General features: G+C 39.9%; 1 protein-coding gene across 1 annotated transcript; it reads right to left on the bottom strand.

Annotated features, from left to right (window-relative positions):
• Positions 1-1,986: 1,986 nt before the first annotated feature.
• Positions 1,987-15,482, bottom strand: WNT8A (Wnt family member 8A). Its single transcript, XM_066594718.1, has 6 exons — positions 15,412-15,482; positions 15,293-15,326; positions 15,065-15,203; positions 12,136-12,261; positions 11,105-11,247; positions 1,987-2,541 (listed from the first exon to the last, which is right to left on the bottom strand). The coding sequence occupies exons 1-6, from the start codon at positions 15,480-15,482 to the stop codon at positions 1,987-1,989; spliced, it is 1,068 nt and encodes a 355-aa protein (XP_066450815.1).
• Positions 15,483-16,014: the final 532 nt, after the last annotated feature.

The raw sequence follows: 16,014 nt of genomic DNA, 5'->3' as shown, positions 1-16,014 counted from the left end.
GAAAAACAACACACACACTAAACTGGACAGTTCACACCTGATGGCTGGTCATCCACAACAGACACTGAACAAGTCACTGTTACCACCAACAAACAGACAAGGGAATTCCATCTAGATACTCATGCATGCAGCTTACACCCAAGCAGAACATGTATGACTCCAAGCACCAGAGTTCTGAGAGGTAATGAATTAATGACCAGTACCCTCTAGTAAGAGGGGCTGGTATTTATGTGCAGCAGACTGGTGGTGATTGGCTGGCTGGAGAAATACACACCCAGCCAGCTCAAACATCCCACACCTGTGGAAGTGTGCTCCTGGAAACCCATAGAACTGCAGGTCCCAGGAGCACAACATGACAAATGCATTGTATTGGTGGACAATCACATCCTAGCTTGTGTAATGTTTTATACGGGGTTTACACAGCTAAAACTTTTTAAGATCCTGGTCCACAGAGGTAATCAGTAAATACATGTGGTCATAATGGGCAGATCCAATGCAGCAGACTGTTAGTTATAAAATTTCCTTCAAATCATCACTGTGGTTAATACCATTAAAATAGCCATTGATGCGGGCCTCCCAGTTTCTCCTGTCTTCATGACAAAAAGACATCTCTGCATATGAATGTGGAATTTAGACATTGGTCTGATATTGGTCAGCTTGAGGTAAAGGGTGTTTCCAGGCTTTTATTATTGATGACATATCCTCAGTGGGGATCAGCCTTTTGGAATACCCATCGATCAGCTGATTGTCTGGCTCACTTTCAGTGCAGCTGGCTAGACATTGTCATTGGGGTTGGAGCCAGAAGTGTAATAGCTGGATTCATTCCCATAGACATCAATGAGAGTGAAGCTGCCTATTACACTATTGCATTGGGATTAGAACCGGACGTGCAATAGGCGGCTTTGCTCCCATTAATGTCAATTGGAGCGAAGCCTGCTATTGCACATCTGGCTCCAATCCTGATGACAATGTCTGTCCAGCTGCACTGACAGCGATTTTGAAAATCAGCTGATCAGCAGGGTCCCGAGTGGCAAATTCCCACCAATCAACTATTGATGAGCTAATCTGGGGATCGGTCATCAATAGTAAAAGCCCAGAAAACTTGTTTAAGAATAAGGCTAAATTTAATTCTAGTTTATGTGTTAAGGTGATTTTATTGGTTACAAATGAATTACGTAAAGGTAAAGTCCTCTGGTGCAAGCACTGATTCTTGACCGACTCCTAGGGTGATGTCACATCATGATATTTTCTTGGCAGACTTTTTTTGCGGGGTGGTTTGCCATTGCCTTTCCCAATCATCCCCCAGCAACTCATTTTACGGACCTCGGAAGGATGTAAGGCTGAGTCAACCTTGAGCCAGGTACCTGAACCGTGCGACGATTGAACCCTTCAGGTCATGAGTGAGAGCTTAGGACTGCATTCTGTTGCCCTAACACTCTGCGCCACACAAGGCTCTTAGGCCTATGAGTTACATTATACTAATTAGAGAAGAATATATTCTTTACTTAGGTTTCAAGTACAGGTAATGTTCCACAAATGAAGGCTCCACCTTGTATACTCTTAAAAAATACTCATACTTTATTGTTCCTTTACAGATACAGCAAAGGGCAACGTATCACATTCATTCCACAGACATATTCCCATAAACGCTAATTACAGAACATACTGTACCAATCTAGAAGACCGCTGTAGAAACTCTAACTTGCAAACCACTGATATCGATGTGATAAATATGATAACAGCAGTCCAACTATCTCAATAAAATTACATTTCATTTCTGATTTTGGAAAACATAAAAAAAAGTGCATGTGTTTTTAAAAAAAGCAATATTTACAACAGACATGTAAAGCACATACAAATTCTAACCTTTTTTTTATTTTATGGCAACGATAAATTAGAATGATAAAACACAGAAATAGTTCAAACAGAAGACATGAGACATATATATTGAATTATGTTGTCCATGCAATGTGTGCCCTACTGGGGTTATCTCTGCTGTGCTCTGCTCTTCCTTTTTACGTCAGAGTTTCTCTCTCGTTTGGAGCAATAATGCTTGATAACTATTTGTTTGCACTGTTCACATTTCACTGTGCAGCACCAATGGAACTTGCAGTTACAGCTGGTAATAATCTCAGTCTTCTTCTCTTCTACTTTAAGTCCACATTCGGTACAAAGTCTTCTGCAACTTCTTCTTTCCCACTGGGTCAGATTCTTTCCGCTTTGGAGGCACTCCCGTCCTTCTGTACCTTGGAGGCCCAGGCTGATGTTCTTTAGGCAATAATCAGGGGAATCTTCCAAAAAGATAAGTTCAGTTTTGGCCACAGAACCAAACGCATCTGCTATGGCTCCTCTATTATCTGCGCTGTTACCTGATCTAATCTTTTTCTTGTCCATTTCGAGTTTTAAAGCCTGGTCATGTTTTACCTTTAAGTGGTTGCCAATATCCCGAAACTCTGCCAGTTGTAACCAACATGTCTGTACACTGCAGCTTCCTGAGACTCCATGGCACTTGCATGTTCTCTTCATAGTTGCTTTCACTGCCTGTTTAAATACAGAGATATAAAATATTTAGTTAGTGCTGCAGTAGATAGTGAAATAATACTTAGAAATTCTATTAAGTTCATAGCCTCCAGTACTGATCTAATTCAAAATATTGTACATAGTAACGTAGCATGATGCTCTGCTTTGTCTAGTTAAATGCCAAAGGGAACAATGTTAAACCAAAAGACCCCAGTATGGATAATTAAGTCCATTGGAGTTCTTGGACAGAGCCAAAGAATGGAAACCAAAAGTGCTTGTGTGTCCCTATTAGAGATGAGCGAGCATACTCGCTAAGGCAAACTACTCGGGTGAGTAGTGCCGTATGCGAGTACCTGCCAGCTCGTCTCTAAAGATTTGGGTGCCAGTGGGGGAGAGCCGTGAGTTGCGGGAGTGAGCAGGGAGGAGCGGGGGTGAGAGAGAGTGAGAGAGAAATCTCCCCCCCCGTTCCTCCCCGCTGGCACCCAAATCTTTAGAGACTAGCGGGCAGGTACTCGCATAAGGCACTACTCGCTCAAGTAGTTTGCCTTAGCAAGTATGCTCACTCATCTCTAGTCCCTATGAATGGTAGTAATTGGTTGACGTAATATCAAATGTATGTTTCTGTTTGATTATGTACGGCCATGTGAAAGATGATGGTGTTATACTAAAGGGGTTGCAGGAAGAATAACAATCATGACTGCTTTCTTTCAGAATCAGAACCATAGGCTGTGTCTGATATCGCAGCTCAATATAACCAAAGCCCAATAGGAGAAAACCCTAGGAGAGTCACAGAGTCATATTGACTAACAAAAACTAAAGAATATAGCCAGCAAGGGCCAAGAACCTTTGGGTATTCCCCTTTGAAAATTAATCTTTAATAATCTTATATATTAAAACCCACAGAGAGAATGAAAAGGCACAGTAAAAATAAAAGGGCTATTGAGTTACACATTAAAGTCGGATTGGCTGATTAGATAGCCATCTGCTTATGAATTATTCACTATATCGTTCTATGGAACTATACTCCTGGTGTTACATCCATTAAAGGCTGTGTCTCCTCATATCCTCATTGATCTGTCGTTGCTTTTAGATGACATTCTAGAGTGTTTAATTAGACGTAGTTTAATAATTTGAGAAGATATGGTAAATTATTTATTAGGAAACGGCTATCCAATCAAGCATTCCTATATTACTATGTAACACAATATTCCTTTTATTTTTAATTACCCTTTTCATTCTCTTTGCTGTTTAAATATTTCAGATTAATAAAGATTACTTTTAAATGGGAGCAACCAAGGGTACTTTGCCATGGTGGCCAATATCTGTTATTGTTAATGTCGCAGCTTGGTCCTCTTTCAGTGAATGTAATACTAGACACAGCCTATGTCTGTCTGGAAGACAGGAGAGAGATTTTTCTAATTTCATGCAACCTCTTTAATTCCTAATAATTATAATAATATTATAAATAAATAATTCATTATCTGTCCCCGATCTTCTGTTCCTCTGTAAGTGTCTGGAAGAAGACTATACTCTGAAGTGCATTTTTTAGCAACATTGTTAAGGTATTTGTCTGAAATGAGAGAAAATCTAATGTTAACAGATGAGACAGTCTAGTATAAGGGTGGCCATAAACATTAGATGTATATTGGCCTATTTCGCTGGATCCAGCTGATCATCTAATGGCTAGGGTGGCCTCCCAACTGTCTCTCCATGGCTTGGATTTCAACTGCCTGATCCTTTTTTTCTTGGCGAGATAAGCTTGCTGTCAGAGGTGCATAGTAGTAACTTTCTCCCCTCCCTACATTCAGAACACATGCACACTCAGCTGATTGGAGCGTGCATGTGTATGGGGGAGTTGTGCAAATAGCTGTTGGTTGATCAAGTGTTCGGCAGACCATTATCCAATGTGTATAATACAGTAAAGGTATATATAGCTTGCTATGTTATTATTCAACTGCAATTTTTTTTTACATTTTTAACTTTGATTTGAGCCTTAATGTATTACTAGAGAAATATATTATTTGATCAGTTATGACCATATGCCATTAATATACAGCTATTCATACCTCCATAAAACGTTTGAAGCAATCTAACCCTTTCAGGATCAAGGGTCATTAAAGGGGATTTTTGGGACTAAAATGACCTATTTTTTGGATAGGACATCAATAACAGATTAGTGGGGATCTGCTACTTTGTACACCTAGGACAGTCAAGTGAGCTCCGCGGCCTCTTTTCAGGCCTGTGACATCACATTCATAGGTCATGTGGCCTGAGAGCATATCAGTCCCATTAAAGTGAAAGAGACTGAGCTGCTATACCAGGTACAGCTGCTATTAAATGTATGGTGCTCTGCCTAGTAAGCAGTGAAGTGGCTGTGGCTGAGTGCCACAACCACATCAAACAACTGATCATTGGGGGACCCAAGTGATGGAGCACCACTAGAGATGAGCGAGCATACTCGTTAAGGGCAGATACTCGAGCGAGTATCGTCCTTTTTGGCTACCTGCCTGCTCGTCAGAAAAGATTCAGGTGGCAGGGGTGAACGGGGAGGGAGGAGGGAGGGATCTCTCTCTCTCCCTCTTCCCCCTGCTCACTCCTGGAACCCACCGCTCACCCCCGCCGGCACCCGAATCTTTTCTGACGAGGCAGGTACTTGAAAAGGACGATACTTGCTCGAGTATCTGCCCTTAATGAGTATGCTCACTCATCTCTAATCACCACCAATCTGATATTGATGACCTTTCCTGATGTCGACTTATAATAATAATAATAATCTTTATTTGTATAGTACCAACATATTCCGCAGCGCTTTCGAGGCACATAGGGAAAACAAACAATATGAAATTTACAGAAATTACAAGAGTTACATGTGGTATTCAAATTATTTGGAAACAAAGAGACTGGGGTGGTACAGAAGGTACAGGGACAGGAGGTGGAGCAAGGGAGAACACAACAATGCAATGGTAGGCAAAAGTAGAAAGCCATAGGGAGGGGATTAGAGGTTAGGGATTAGATCAGAAAGTTTTGTATGCTACTTTGAAGAAATGTATCTTTATGGCGCATCTGAAGTTCCGTGCGTCTGGAATTGTCCAGATGTTTTAGGGTAGAGCATTCCAGAGGATCAGTGCTGCTCTAGAGAAGTCCTGAAGGTGAGCATGCGAGGTTTGTATTAGAGGGGTGTGTAGTCTGAGTGTGATAAGGTACCTTTACACAGGATGACTGTTGGGCGCATAAGTGCACAACATCCATACCACGGGCTACTGCCCGAGTATCACTTCTGTGTTTGTACAGGAACAATAATCATTCAAGTGAATGAAGGCAGAGCGGGCTGGAGATCATTCCAGCCTGACTGCCTCCATTCATAGTAAACAGGAATTGCTCAATCATTGAGCGGCTCATGTTTACACAAGCCGATAGTCACTTGGTATTTAGTTTTGCTAAAAACCGAATGGCTCCGACAAGTGGTCAATTTTCTCGCTCAGCGCCCTGTTGGCAGCTACACGCACATGGGACTATTGTTGCCCGAATTTGCTGTTTTCAGCGAGAATTTGGCTGATAATTGCTGTGTGTTATGGTATCTTTAGCCCTTGAAAACCACTTTAAATCATTTTAGACTAATAAATTCTAAAGCTGAATACTTTTTTAAATTTTACTGTATACCAATATTTTTTTCTTTTTTGTGGGACTTGAAACCTTTCTTATAGGATCAAAAAGGAACCATTATCATTGTAATTTGTGTTTTATACGGAAAATGGACACAAATTAAAAAAGAACCTTCATTTGGTTCTTTCGCCTTGTGCTCTAGTGTATTTGGTACAACTAATGAAATTTTCCACATGAAATAGCCCTCTAGAGCATGGGTCCCCAACTCCAGTCCTCAGGGACCACCAACAGGTCATGCTTTCAGTATATCCTATGGTAAGAAGAACACCTGTGGCAATGTCTGAGGCACCAACAATAATTACATCACCTGTGTAATACAGAGGAAATCCTGAAAACATCACCTGTTGGCGGTCCCTGAGGACTGGAGTTGGGGTACACTGTTCTAGAGGCATCCATATACATTAGATATAGTAGATTAATAGTTGAATCACCTGGTGAACGATTGTTATGCAGATGCAACCATACACATTAGTTCATATTGGCTATTGCAGTTGTTCAAACTAGCCATACATGTTCAATGTCATTGGCCGACAGATAAATGGAGCTTTCTGGGAACATTCTTTAAAAAACGCTCTTTCATCTGACTGTTGGAGGAAAATTTTACATGTGGCTGACATGTGGAAAAATGAAAACGTAAAAAGGGCTGCGGCGGGAAGGGGTATAAATGTACCAAATATGTAGACATTTACTGATGTGGCCTTTACTGCTCAAAGCAAATATTTCCATTAGGTCTTATTCACATGGGCTACAATATCGCATCACTTTGTAGAGCTACAAAACGCATGTATGTGAAGCCCATGGTTTCCAATGGGTTCTTTCAGCCTACAAAACATAGTGATGATTTTGTAGCGAGATTTTGTAGCCCGTGTGAACAAGGCAGGTAAGTGGTAACATGGTGGTAAAGCAGTTGGGTGAAACTTTTTTAAGAAAAAATTGTAAGAAAGCAGCAATTACATAAATGGAGAATGAGAATTATTTTTGGCAAGCCTCCATTCTGCATGATAAGGCATCTGTTTTATTCAGAATAAATGATAAATGTGAGCCTGCACTGGAAGGTGAAGAAATTTGGTTATTTTTGTGATTTATTTATTTTTTCTATTTTATGATTTTTCTTCAGAGGAAAATTATCACTTTTTGGGAACCTGGCACTTACATTCAGCACCATCTTTGTAATTTTTAGTAACAAACATAACTATCCCACTTCTGTGTCACATTGCTAATGTTAATTTATTAATGTATCACAAAATATACTCTTTGTTAAAAAAAAAAATCCAGCACCTAGAAGGAGTTTTTGCTGTAAAGTTCGACATGCAGTTAGATTTTAGGCAGATATACAAATCATTAGAGTTGTGGTGAAATTAGATGAACGGTCTTGCTACCTGAAATTCTAAGGCCTAATTCCCATGGACGGATTTCTGCCGCGTTTGACGCTGCGAAAATCCGTAACATTATCCCGCAGCTATTAGGTTCTATTGAACCTAATAGCTTTTTGCCTTACAATGTTCACGCTGTGGAATTCTACCACGGAATTCCGCAGTGTGAAAGAAGTCGCAGCATGCTCTAATTACCGAAAAAAAATGCGCGTCCGGCTTCCGCTGTAATCAATGGAAGCCGTCCGTCGCGCGATACTTCCGCTGAGAGAACAGCAGAAGTATCACGTGATTACGTGTCCCCCCCGGTGCGTCATGCGCTGCACTGCGTATGCGTGGTGGCTCGAGAGAGGTGAGTATAGGGTCTTTGTGGGGCGCCAGCGGAATATCGCAGCAGAGTCCGCCACGGCCATGGGCAGGAGGCTTTAAAGTGGTTCTACCCTTGGCCTATAAAAAGTTCTTAGAGGCTACTTGTGTGTAGTGGACCTCTTCTTACACTTGTGTAAAGCTTGCTGACCACTGAACATGCCTCTGCAACACAATCGAAGAGATTTCACCCAGCTAACAGAGTTTAAGAGGGGCGCATTATTGGAATGCAAGAAGCTGGATGGTTGTATTGCCCGCCACCTGGGCTATTCTGACCAGATTGGGCATGCACACAAGGTGATTGGGTCCAGGTTGCCCTCGACAGACCATCAGTAGAGAGGATTGTCTGATCATCTGGCAAGCTTGAGCAGCTCCAACTGAGACAGTTGGCACCATTATTACTGTGTCTGTTGTAAGCATTTCCAGGTGCTTGGCTGAAGGACATTTGTTTTTACATGAACTGCCTATAACATCTCCGTTTGGAGTGGTGTCATAAATGACAAAACTGGACTGCTATGGAGTGGAACCAGGTTATCTTCAGCGATGAATCCAGGTTTAGTTTGGGCACTGGCGATGACCGTATTCGTGTCTGGAGACATAAGGGTGAATGCCTCAATCCTCACTTCGCTGTGGAGCGGCACACTGCCCCCACTGCTGATGTGATGGTCTGGGAAGCCATTGCATATGACAGTCGGTCACCCTTAGTAGTGGTATGAGGGACAATGACAGCTCATTCATTAATATGTTCAGGACATCCTGCAGCCATGTGAGTTTCCTCTCATGGCAGGGCTTTCAAAAGGTATTTTCTAGCAGGGTAATACTTGGCCACTCACACAAGGGTGCCACAGGAATGCCTTCACAATATTGCCACACTTCCGTGGCCTGCCCGGTTGCCAGATTTATTGCCAAAAATACATATATGGGACCATCTGGGACTATTTGGCAGGTGACGTCATCAGACCAGAAGACTAATAGAGAAGCCCCCAGCAGGTTTACGGACATTACTGATGACATCTCAGTCGCGCACTCTATTGGCTGCAGCATGTATGTGGGTAAACCACCCACCTGTCTGCTGCCATCAAAGTAAACAGAAATCCAGTGCGGTGGCAAACAGCAGTGGGGGAGCAGGATGGCAGTGGGAGTACTGTGTGTTTTTTAAATATACTATATGTTCCTTCTCTGCCATCAATGAAATTAAGCATAGTTGTCTAAATAGTAAATTGACAGACTGCGGTCTAATAGAGGTTAAAAAAATAATTGAAAACTACAATTGCATTGTAATATTTAAAGCTCTGATTTACACCCAACCCCTGCACCTCCTGTACCACCCCCAACCCATTTGTGTCTAACCCAATGTATCTCACATTGTAATTGTTGTATTGTTTTGCGTTTATCCATGCCTTAAAGCGCTGCGGAATAAGTTGGCACTATACAAATAAAGATTATTATTATTATTATTACAGTTAAAGGATAGGATGTTAAATTATATAGAAATGATATACAATAAAATCGAAGTATTTCATTATTGGACAGCTGAGACCTAGGAGGTGAGTGAGGAGACTTATAAGACCATGCACGCTCCTCTGGGAAATATGCAAATAAGGAAGATGGAATAATACCTCTGCAGTGCCACCTATAGGAAGGCAGCATTCCTGTAAGTCAATGTTAGACCCTTTATACAAGTCTTTATAACAATGACTGGGAATTTAAAACCAAAAGCCAGAAAACCATACAGATAGCTGTTTCGGGGGTTTTGCCCCTCATCGGTGTGCAGTAGGTTTCTGGCTTAGCTAGAGAGATAGAGAGAGGCCTATAATGTGGGTCAGGAAGGGTATCATCTAATAAGAAATGTAGGACTTAAAGAGGTTTTCCAATTTCTGCCAAAGATGGCTGATAGGAGATCACTGCTTATTACAAGGTGGCTGCATGGCCAGTGGAGACAGCCGAGCTGCGCTGAGCTGATCTACCCTGTTTCCATAACATCAATGAGCTACGGAAACAGCATGGCTCACTGTGTTACATTGTCTGTGTAACTCCCATTGACTTCTTATAGCTTAAAATGTGTGTCAAAAATATTTTCTTACAATGTCTTCCTGGCTTGCAAATGATTTTAATGGGAATGGACAATGACTATTGCTGATTCTAATATGAACCAAAGTGCTTTTCTTTACAGAGTGATATATATTTCTTGTTAAAGACAGTCATTGTCTTCAGAGTCTTAATCCAAAACTAAAGCCACATTATACCAAGGTGTGAACACTACTTAAACAAGTTTTCCGACACTTGGAAAAAGGTGGCCGAGGACTGAAGAAAGCATAAAGTAACAAAGTATGGCATATTCGTCGGTCAGATGTTCTCCAGCTCCATCACAGCCACCCTGGACCCACCGCTTCAGTCCAGGAAGTTTCTGCAGTAGTCTCATGTACTCATTGACTGCTCATACAATCTCAGGCATCAGCAGTCATAAGCTGTTCATGGCAGAATCACTACTGACGCCTATGATTGGCTAAACAGTCACATGGACAATGAATGGCACGTGAGTGCTGTAACAACGTCTTAGACCAGAACAGTGGGGACTGAAGTAGCTGTGATGAGCCAAGACACTTTTTTTCAGAGTGTTAGAAAACCCCTTAAATGCTAAGACCACATTTCTCCAACACATCCACATCACCAATAAAACTCATTTGGTCAAGGTTTGCATTGAATCTTTTTGCCAAGAATCCAAGTTAATCACTAACATAGAGAGCATGTCTCTGCTACTATTAGATATTAAGGGCTATTTACCCGGGACAGTTATTGTGCAAAATTTGTGCAAAATTCGTACAAACGAACAAAAATGTGCAATAATCGTTACGTCTAAATGCAAAAAATATGTTTACCATTCGTATACTTTTCATTATTGCTCACTCAGCCAAAATTTTTGCTGGATTGCTGAGTTCTAGCTGCATGTATAAGCTCCTTGCTCAGCGCTTCACGTAGTATGAGACAAGCTGAGCGCGAAGCCAGCTTGTCTAAACGCTTTGCATGAACTAGCAGTAACGTTACCACCCATGCAGTCGTTTAGACAAGCAGTTGTCCCATCTAAATGAAGCGTTAGACATGTGTTTGCTACCATTCTATTATAATGTAGTTAAAGAATCATATCAAGAAAGAATATACTACTCAAACAATAGTAATGAACTTACAAGTCTTCCTGCTTCATTGTTGTGTAAGTTCATTAAAGCTCGAGCATCTTGTCCAGTCTCTAAGCCATCAACAAAATGTTTTGAGATCCTCTCTCCAAATTCAACATTATCACTGCATCCACCCCATACCCAGCCTCTTCCACCTTAGGAAGCAATGGAAATAAAAAATGTTACTATATATACATGAAATCAAGATGGTTTGATAACAAAACTTACATTTGCAATTCCAACAATACTTCCGAATATTTTGTTACTAACCAGTGAAAGCATTGTCTTTTTGCACATGTATCTTAATGACCTCTCTGTGTCTTCCCCTGCTGAGCATTACAATTAATGCTTATTAAGTGACACTGCTGGACACTAGCTAATAGACCCAGGAACTTGCTAGTTCGTAGGGATAAACTACATATGACAGAAATAAAATACACAACATTGCAGTTATATATGTAACCCAAATGTATAGTCAAGTATCTATCTATCTATCTATCTATCTATCTATCTATCTATCTATCTATCTATCTATCTGTTTTATATCTATTATAGTCACAAGTTCTAATAAGGACGGCTTCACATAACTGGATTTGTATTGTGGAATCCAGAGTGGGTGTCCACCTCCAAGTTGTGCAGCAAATACCTTCCATAGCATGCTATGGAAAAGCGCTTTTCCCTGCACACAAGCGGAGGAAAAATCGCAGCATGCTCTATTTTTGAGCGGATTCCGTGCAGACGGTTTCATTGAAGTCAATAGAAGCCGTCCGACCTGCGGACCTTCCACAATTGACATTGCGTAAAGGTCGTGGATTCTGCATCATCGCTAGTTGATGACACGGGAGAAGCAGGGGTTTAAATTCGGATTCCGGTGCAGGATCTGGAATCCGACCTGGTCATGTGCAGCCGGTCTATCTGGGTGTCCTCAGTGTGAAGTATACAATCGCATACTGAAGAAACTGCATGGGTATAGATTAGACTCTCATTAATGAAACATATAATTTAGGCAGACAAAAAGTGGTTAAGGACAATACAATACTCACCGACACGTCCATTTCTAGAATCATCACACCCACAATTATCAAAATCTCCCATGCTGCAGTTCCTAGTCAACGTGTACATTACTCCAGCCGAGCTGATAGCATGTACAAACGAGGTTTCTCTAGTTGCTGGAAACAAAAGACATTGTTTTATTAAATGCAGTTTTTCTTTAAGATAGCTGTTGGCCAAATGCCCCTTCAAGTCTCAGCTATCTTGTCTGACACCCCCATATACATGAACACTTGGGTGTAGAGAAGGGAAAATAACACTGCCAGACATCTCTAGCAGTGGCTTATCTCCTGAGAACAAATGGATTGGGCAGTGGAAATACATCTGGCATAAGGGAGGGTCCAGAGGCCCCTGTGAACATTAACTGATCAGCTGGACCTTCATTGCATCGTTTCCTCAACCCTTGGCTATACTAAAACATAACAGTTGAGCATATTTCCAAAATGTGTCTAGTGCATTTTTAAAGATTTTTCACATTATGACACTGTACGAATCTCTTTGGTTTTGTTTACATTTCTACAAGGCGATATTTTACTGCTTAATGATCACCCATATGTCTTTTGACAGTGGCCGTTAAGGGGTTTTATTCTCCAGCTCTGTCTTGTGTTGGTGATTGCATGAGAAACCCAATGCAGGTCTCCAGTGCTAGGGAGAGCTGGTGCTCAGCTGTTGGTTGGCAGCTTGGCATTTGCTCTAACAGTAGGGACCAAAGAAACCACAGAGCCCAATGTTTAGCACCTTATACACCTCAGTCAGTGTGACCATGGCATGTAAAAAGATGACAGAGGGAAGTGATTTCCATACTTACCCATGGGACCCCTGCAATGTGATCACAGGGTCCCGATGGGTTGCAATGGCACCCAGAGACTTGAATATATCCTCTGGGTCTGACAGCTCCAGCTACGGTGGCCTATGAGGCTCAGCTACATATGTTTTATAATACACTACTATATTGAAGTATAGTGGTGTATTAGAAGAATGATAAAATATGGTCATATTCATGTTCCCTAGTGGGACAAATATAAAAAGTTTTATATAAATAAAAATAAAAAAATAAATAAAAACATCAAAACCCCATTTTCCCCTTTTTACTATGTAAAAAAAAAAATCACAGTGGTATCACTGCTTTCATAATGACCCAGAGGAAAACTTGACGAAAATAGCTAATTTTGCCTATCTTGTCTTACAAAAAGCAGAATAGAAAGTGATCAAAATGTTGCATGGACCAACAAATGGTATTATAAAAAGCACAACTCATCCCATAAAAAAAACTTTCACAGCATCGTTGACTAAAAAAAAAAATGCTAGAGATCTCGAAATGCAATGATAAACAAAAAATACATTTTTTTTGAAACGTTGGAAAATATATAAATTTGGTATTGACATAATTGTACCTTCCTGCAGAAGTAATTTGACATATTATTTATAATGCACGGTGAATGCCGTTAAAAATAGAAAACATGCCAGAATTGCAAATTTTGTTAATCTTTTTTCTAGGAAAAAATGGAATAAAAAGCAATCAAAATGCTATATGTCCCCAAAAATATTGGATAAATGAAGACGAGTTCATCCTGCAAAAAACAAACACCTATAGAGATTTTTTGTGTACAATAAAATAGCAAAACATAAAAAACTGTATAAACTTGGCATTGGCAGAATTGTGCTGACCCAGAGAATAATATTATCACATTATCTTCGCTGCACACTGAATGCTGTAAAAATGAAATCCAAAAAACAAATGGCAGAATTTCACTTTTCCCCCCAATCCTCCTAAAAAAATTAATAAAAGTTATACAATACATTATATGTACCCAAGAATGGTGCCATTAAAAATATAACTTGTCTTGCAAAAAAACAAGCCCTCATATGGCTGTCAACAGAAAAAAAAAAAAGTTATGGATCCTGGAATGCAGCGATGAAAAAAATTGAAAAATGAGTTGTTCAGTAGGCTTGAAAAGGCTTGGTCAGTAAGGGGTTAAGCAAACTGGGTTATTTCTGCTTGTCTAACAATTTTATTTAATGCTGTTAGTGACAATGGAAATGAAGTAGAAGCTGATGAAGAAATAGTTTGTGATTGCAGGATGGAAAATGATGACCCAAAAACTATGAATGTGGTCAACCAACTGCGGCATCTGTGTTAATAATACGATAATCGGGCGGCTGTGTTACTTATTTCATAATCATAGCATTATTTTTGCTACTAAGTTACTAATAGATTTTCTCCAAAAAAATAATTCTTTGTGATTTGACTTATTTAGGAAAAAAGCTCATTTAGTTTTCACTCTTAGAAGAGTAAGTGGACCAAACCTAGTACAACATCTTAATGCAAAATCATTTACAGCCAACCTTCTAATGGACTCAAAGGAGCCGCATCACTACTGGAAATATTGAGTAGCCTTTTTTCTAAATTTAAGGTTAAATGAATGTAACACTTTTAGAAATTGCTCACATGGCTCATTTGTATATTTATTTCTATAGTATTACATATTTATTACACAGATTATGCAGCATGCAACAGAAAAATTCGAACAATTACAAAAATAGCCTATTAAATATGGAAACTTTTTTCCATTTTTGTCACTTAAGATGTCTTTAAGCAAAACGATTATTGCTAAAAAAAAACAAACAAAAAAAACGCTGGATTGTTCGAATTTGAACACTGACCATTCAGTGTAAACGTAGCCAATGATCGAATGATGAATGATAATTCATTCCCATATCATTCATTCCATGCAAGCATGAAAATCACTGTTGGCTCGTTCACTAATCGTTCGGTTTAAATACTGATTGTTAAGTCGTTCTGCTTTACTGGTAATAGTGAATGTGAATGACTTAACAATTTGGCAAGCGAATGAGAGAATGATGTATCTGCCTGTATAAACATCATCCAGTGTGAAAGCACTGTTAGGCAATTTTACTTACCACTTCTTAGCGCATTGTGGGTTGCTAGTTGAAGAATGCTTTCTGGACAATTCCAACGTTCCCATGTAAACTGAAACTTACATTCCTCGATGCCACTCTGAGCTCCCACTGCCACGCTGGTAGAATATGTCAAGTAGGCCTCCATAAAACAAAATACCATTGTTATACAGTGCTGAGTTACCTATCTATGAATGGATATTAAACTGAAGTATTATAAAAATCAATTACCTTTGGACCTGTCATCAGAAAGTTGTTGACTGACCTGAAAATAGAGAGACAAAAGGTTACTGCTTTTGTGTATTGAAAAAAATGTTGGCTTCCGAATATCAATTTGTGTTCAAAGTCACCAGGCTGATGTAGTGAAGAGCGGACCAAACACAAGAACGGTAGTGAGGATGCAAAGTTTTTTGAATTCCATGGATAAATATCTTCTTGTTGTACAGTCCAAACTTCACAGAGAGGTGATACACCCAACAAATGAGCAGTTGTAAGACTGGTGATACTTATAAGGCATCAATAGGATGGCCAGGACACTTCTTTTTACTACTGGCCAATTGCACAGCTTAAATGAGAAGTTCCCTGACTAATGTGTGAAAAGGTGACGCCTACTATAACACTTGAGAAGACAATGAAAATGACCCAAAGGTGTAATAATAGAGCACTAAACTTACAATACTTGGCTTAATTACATAGTTAGTTTATATTAAAGGATTTTAAATGACGGAGATAAGGATTTCTTTGACAATATAATAGCCAAATTAGTTATTTTTTCTCATATCAATGTAAATGGTTATGTTTCCAGTCAAGGAAAATGTTTACAGTTTTGGTGCGCTTGGAAGTCAGAAATAAGTTTACAAAGCCAAGTGAAGGAATCCACAGTATTCAAAGGAAAACGTGATGAATATTTAAGATTTAGTATTCAGCATCTGAAAATTAAAGGGGTTCTCTGA

Source organism: Eleutherodactylus coqui, chromosome 3 (assembly GCF_035609145.1).
Source record: "Eleutherodactylus coqui strain aEleCoq1 chromosome 3, aEleCoq1.hap1, whole genome shotgun sequence".
Taxonomy (NCBI): Eukaryota; Metazoa; Chordata; class Amphibia; order Anura; family Eleutherodactylidae; genus Eleutherodactylus; species Eleutherodactylus coqui.
This window is presented reverse-complemented; position numbering and strand designations above follow the sequence as displayed.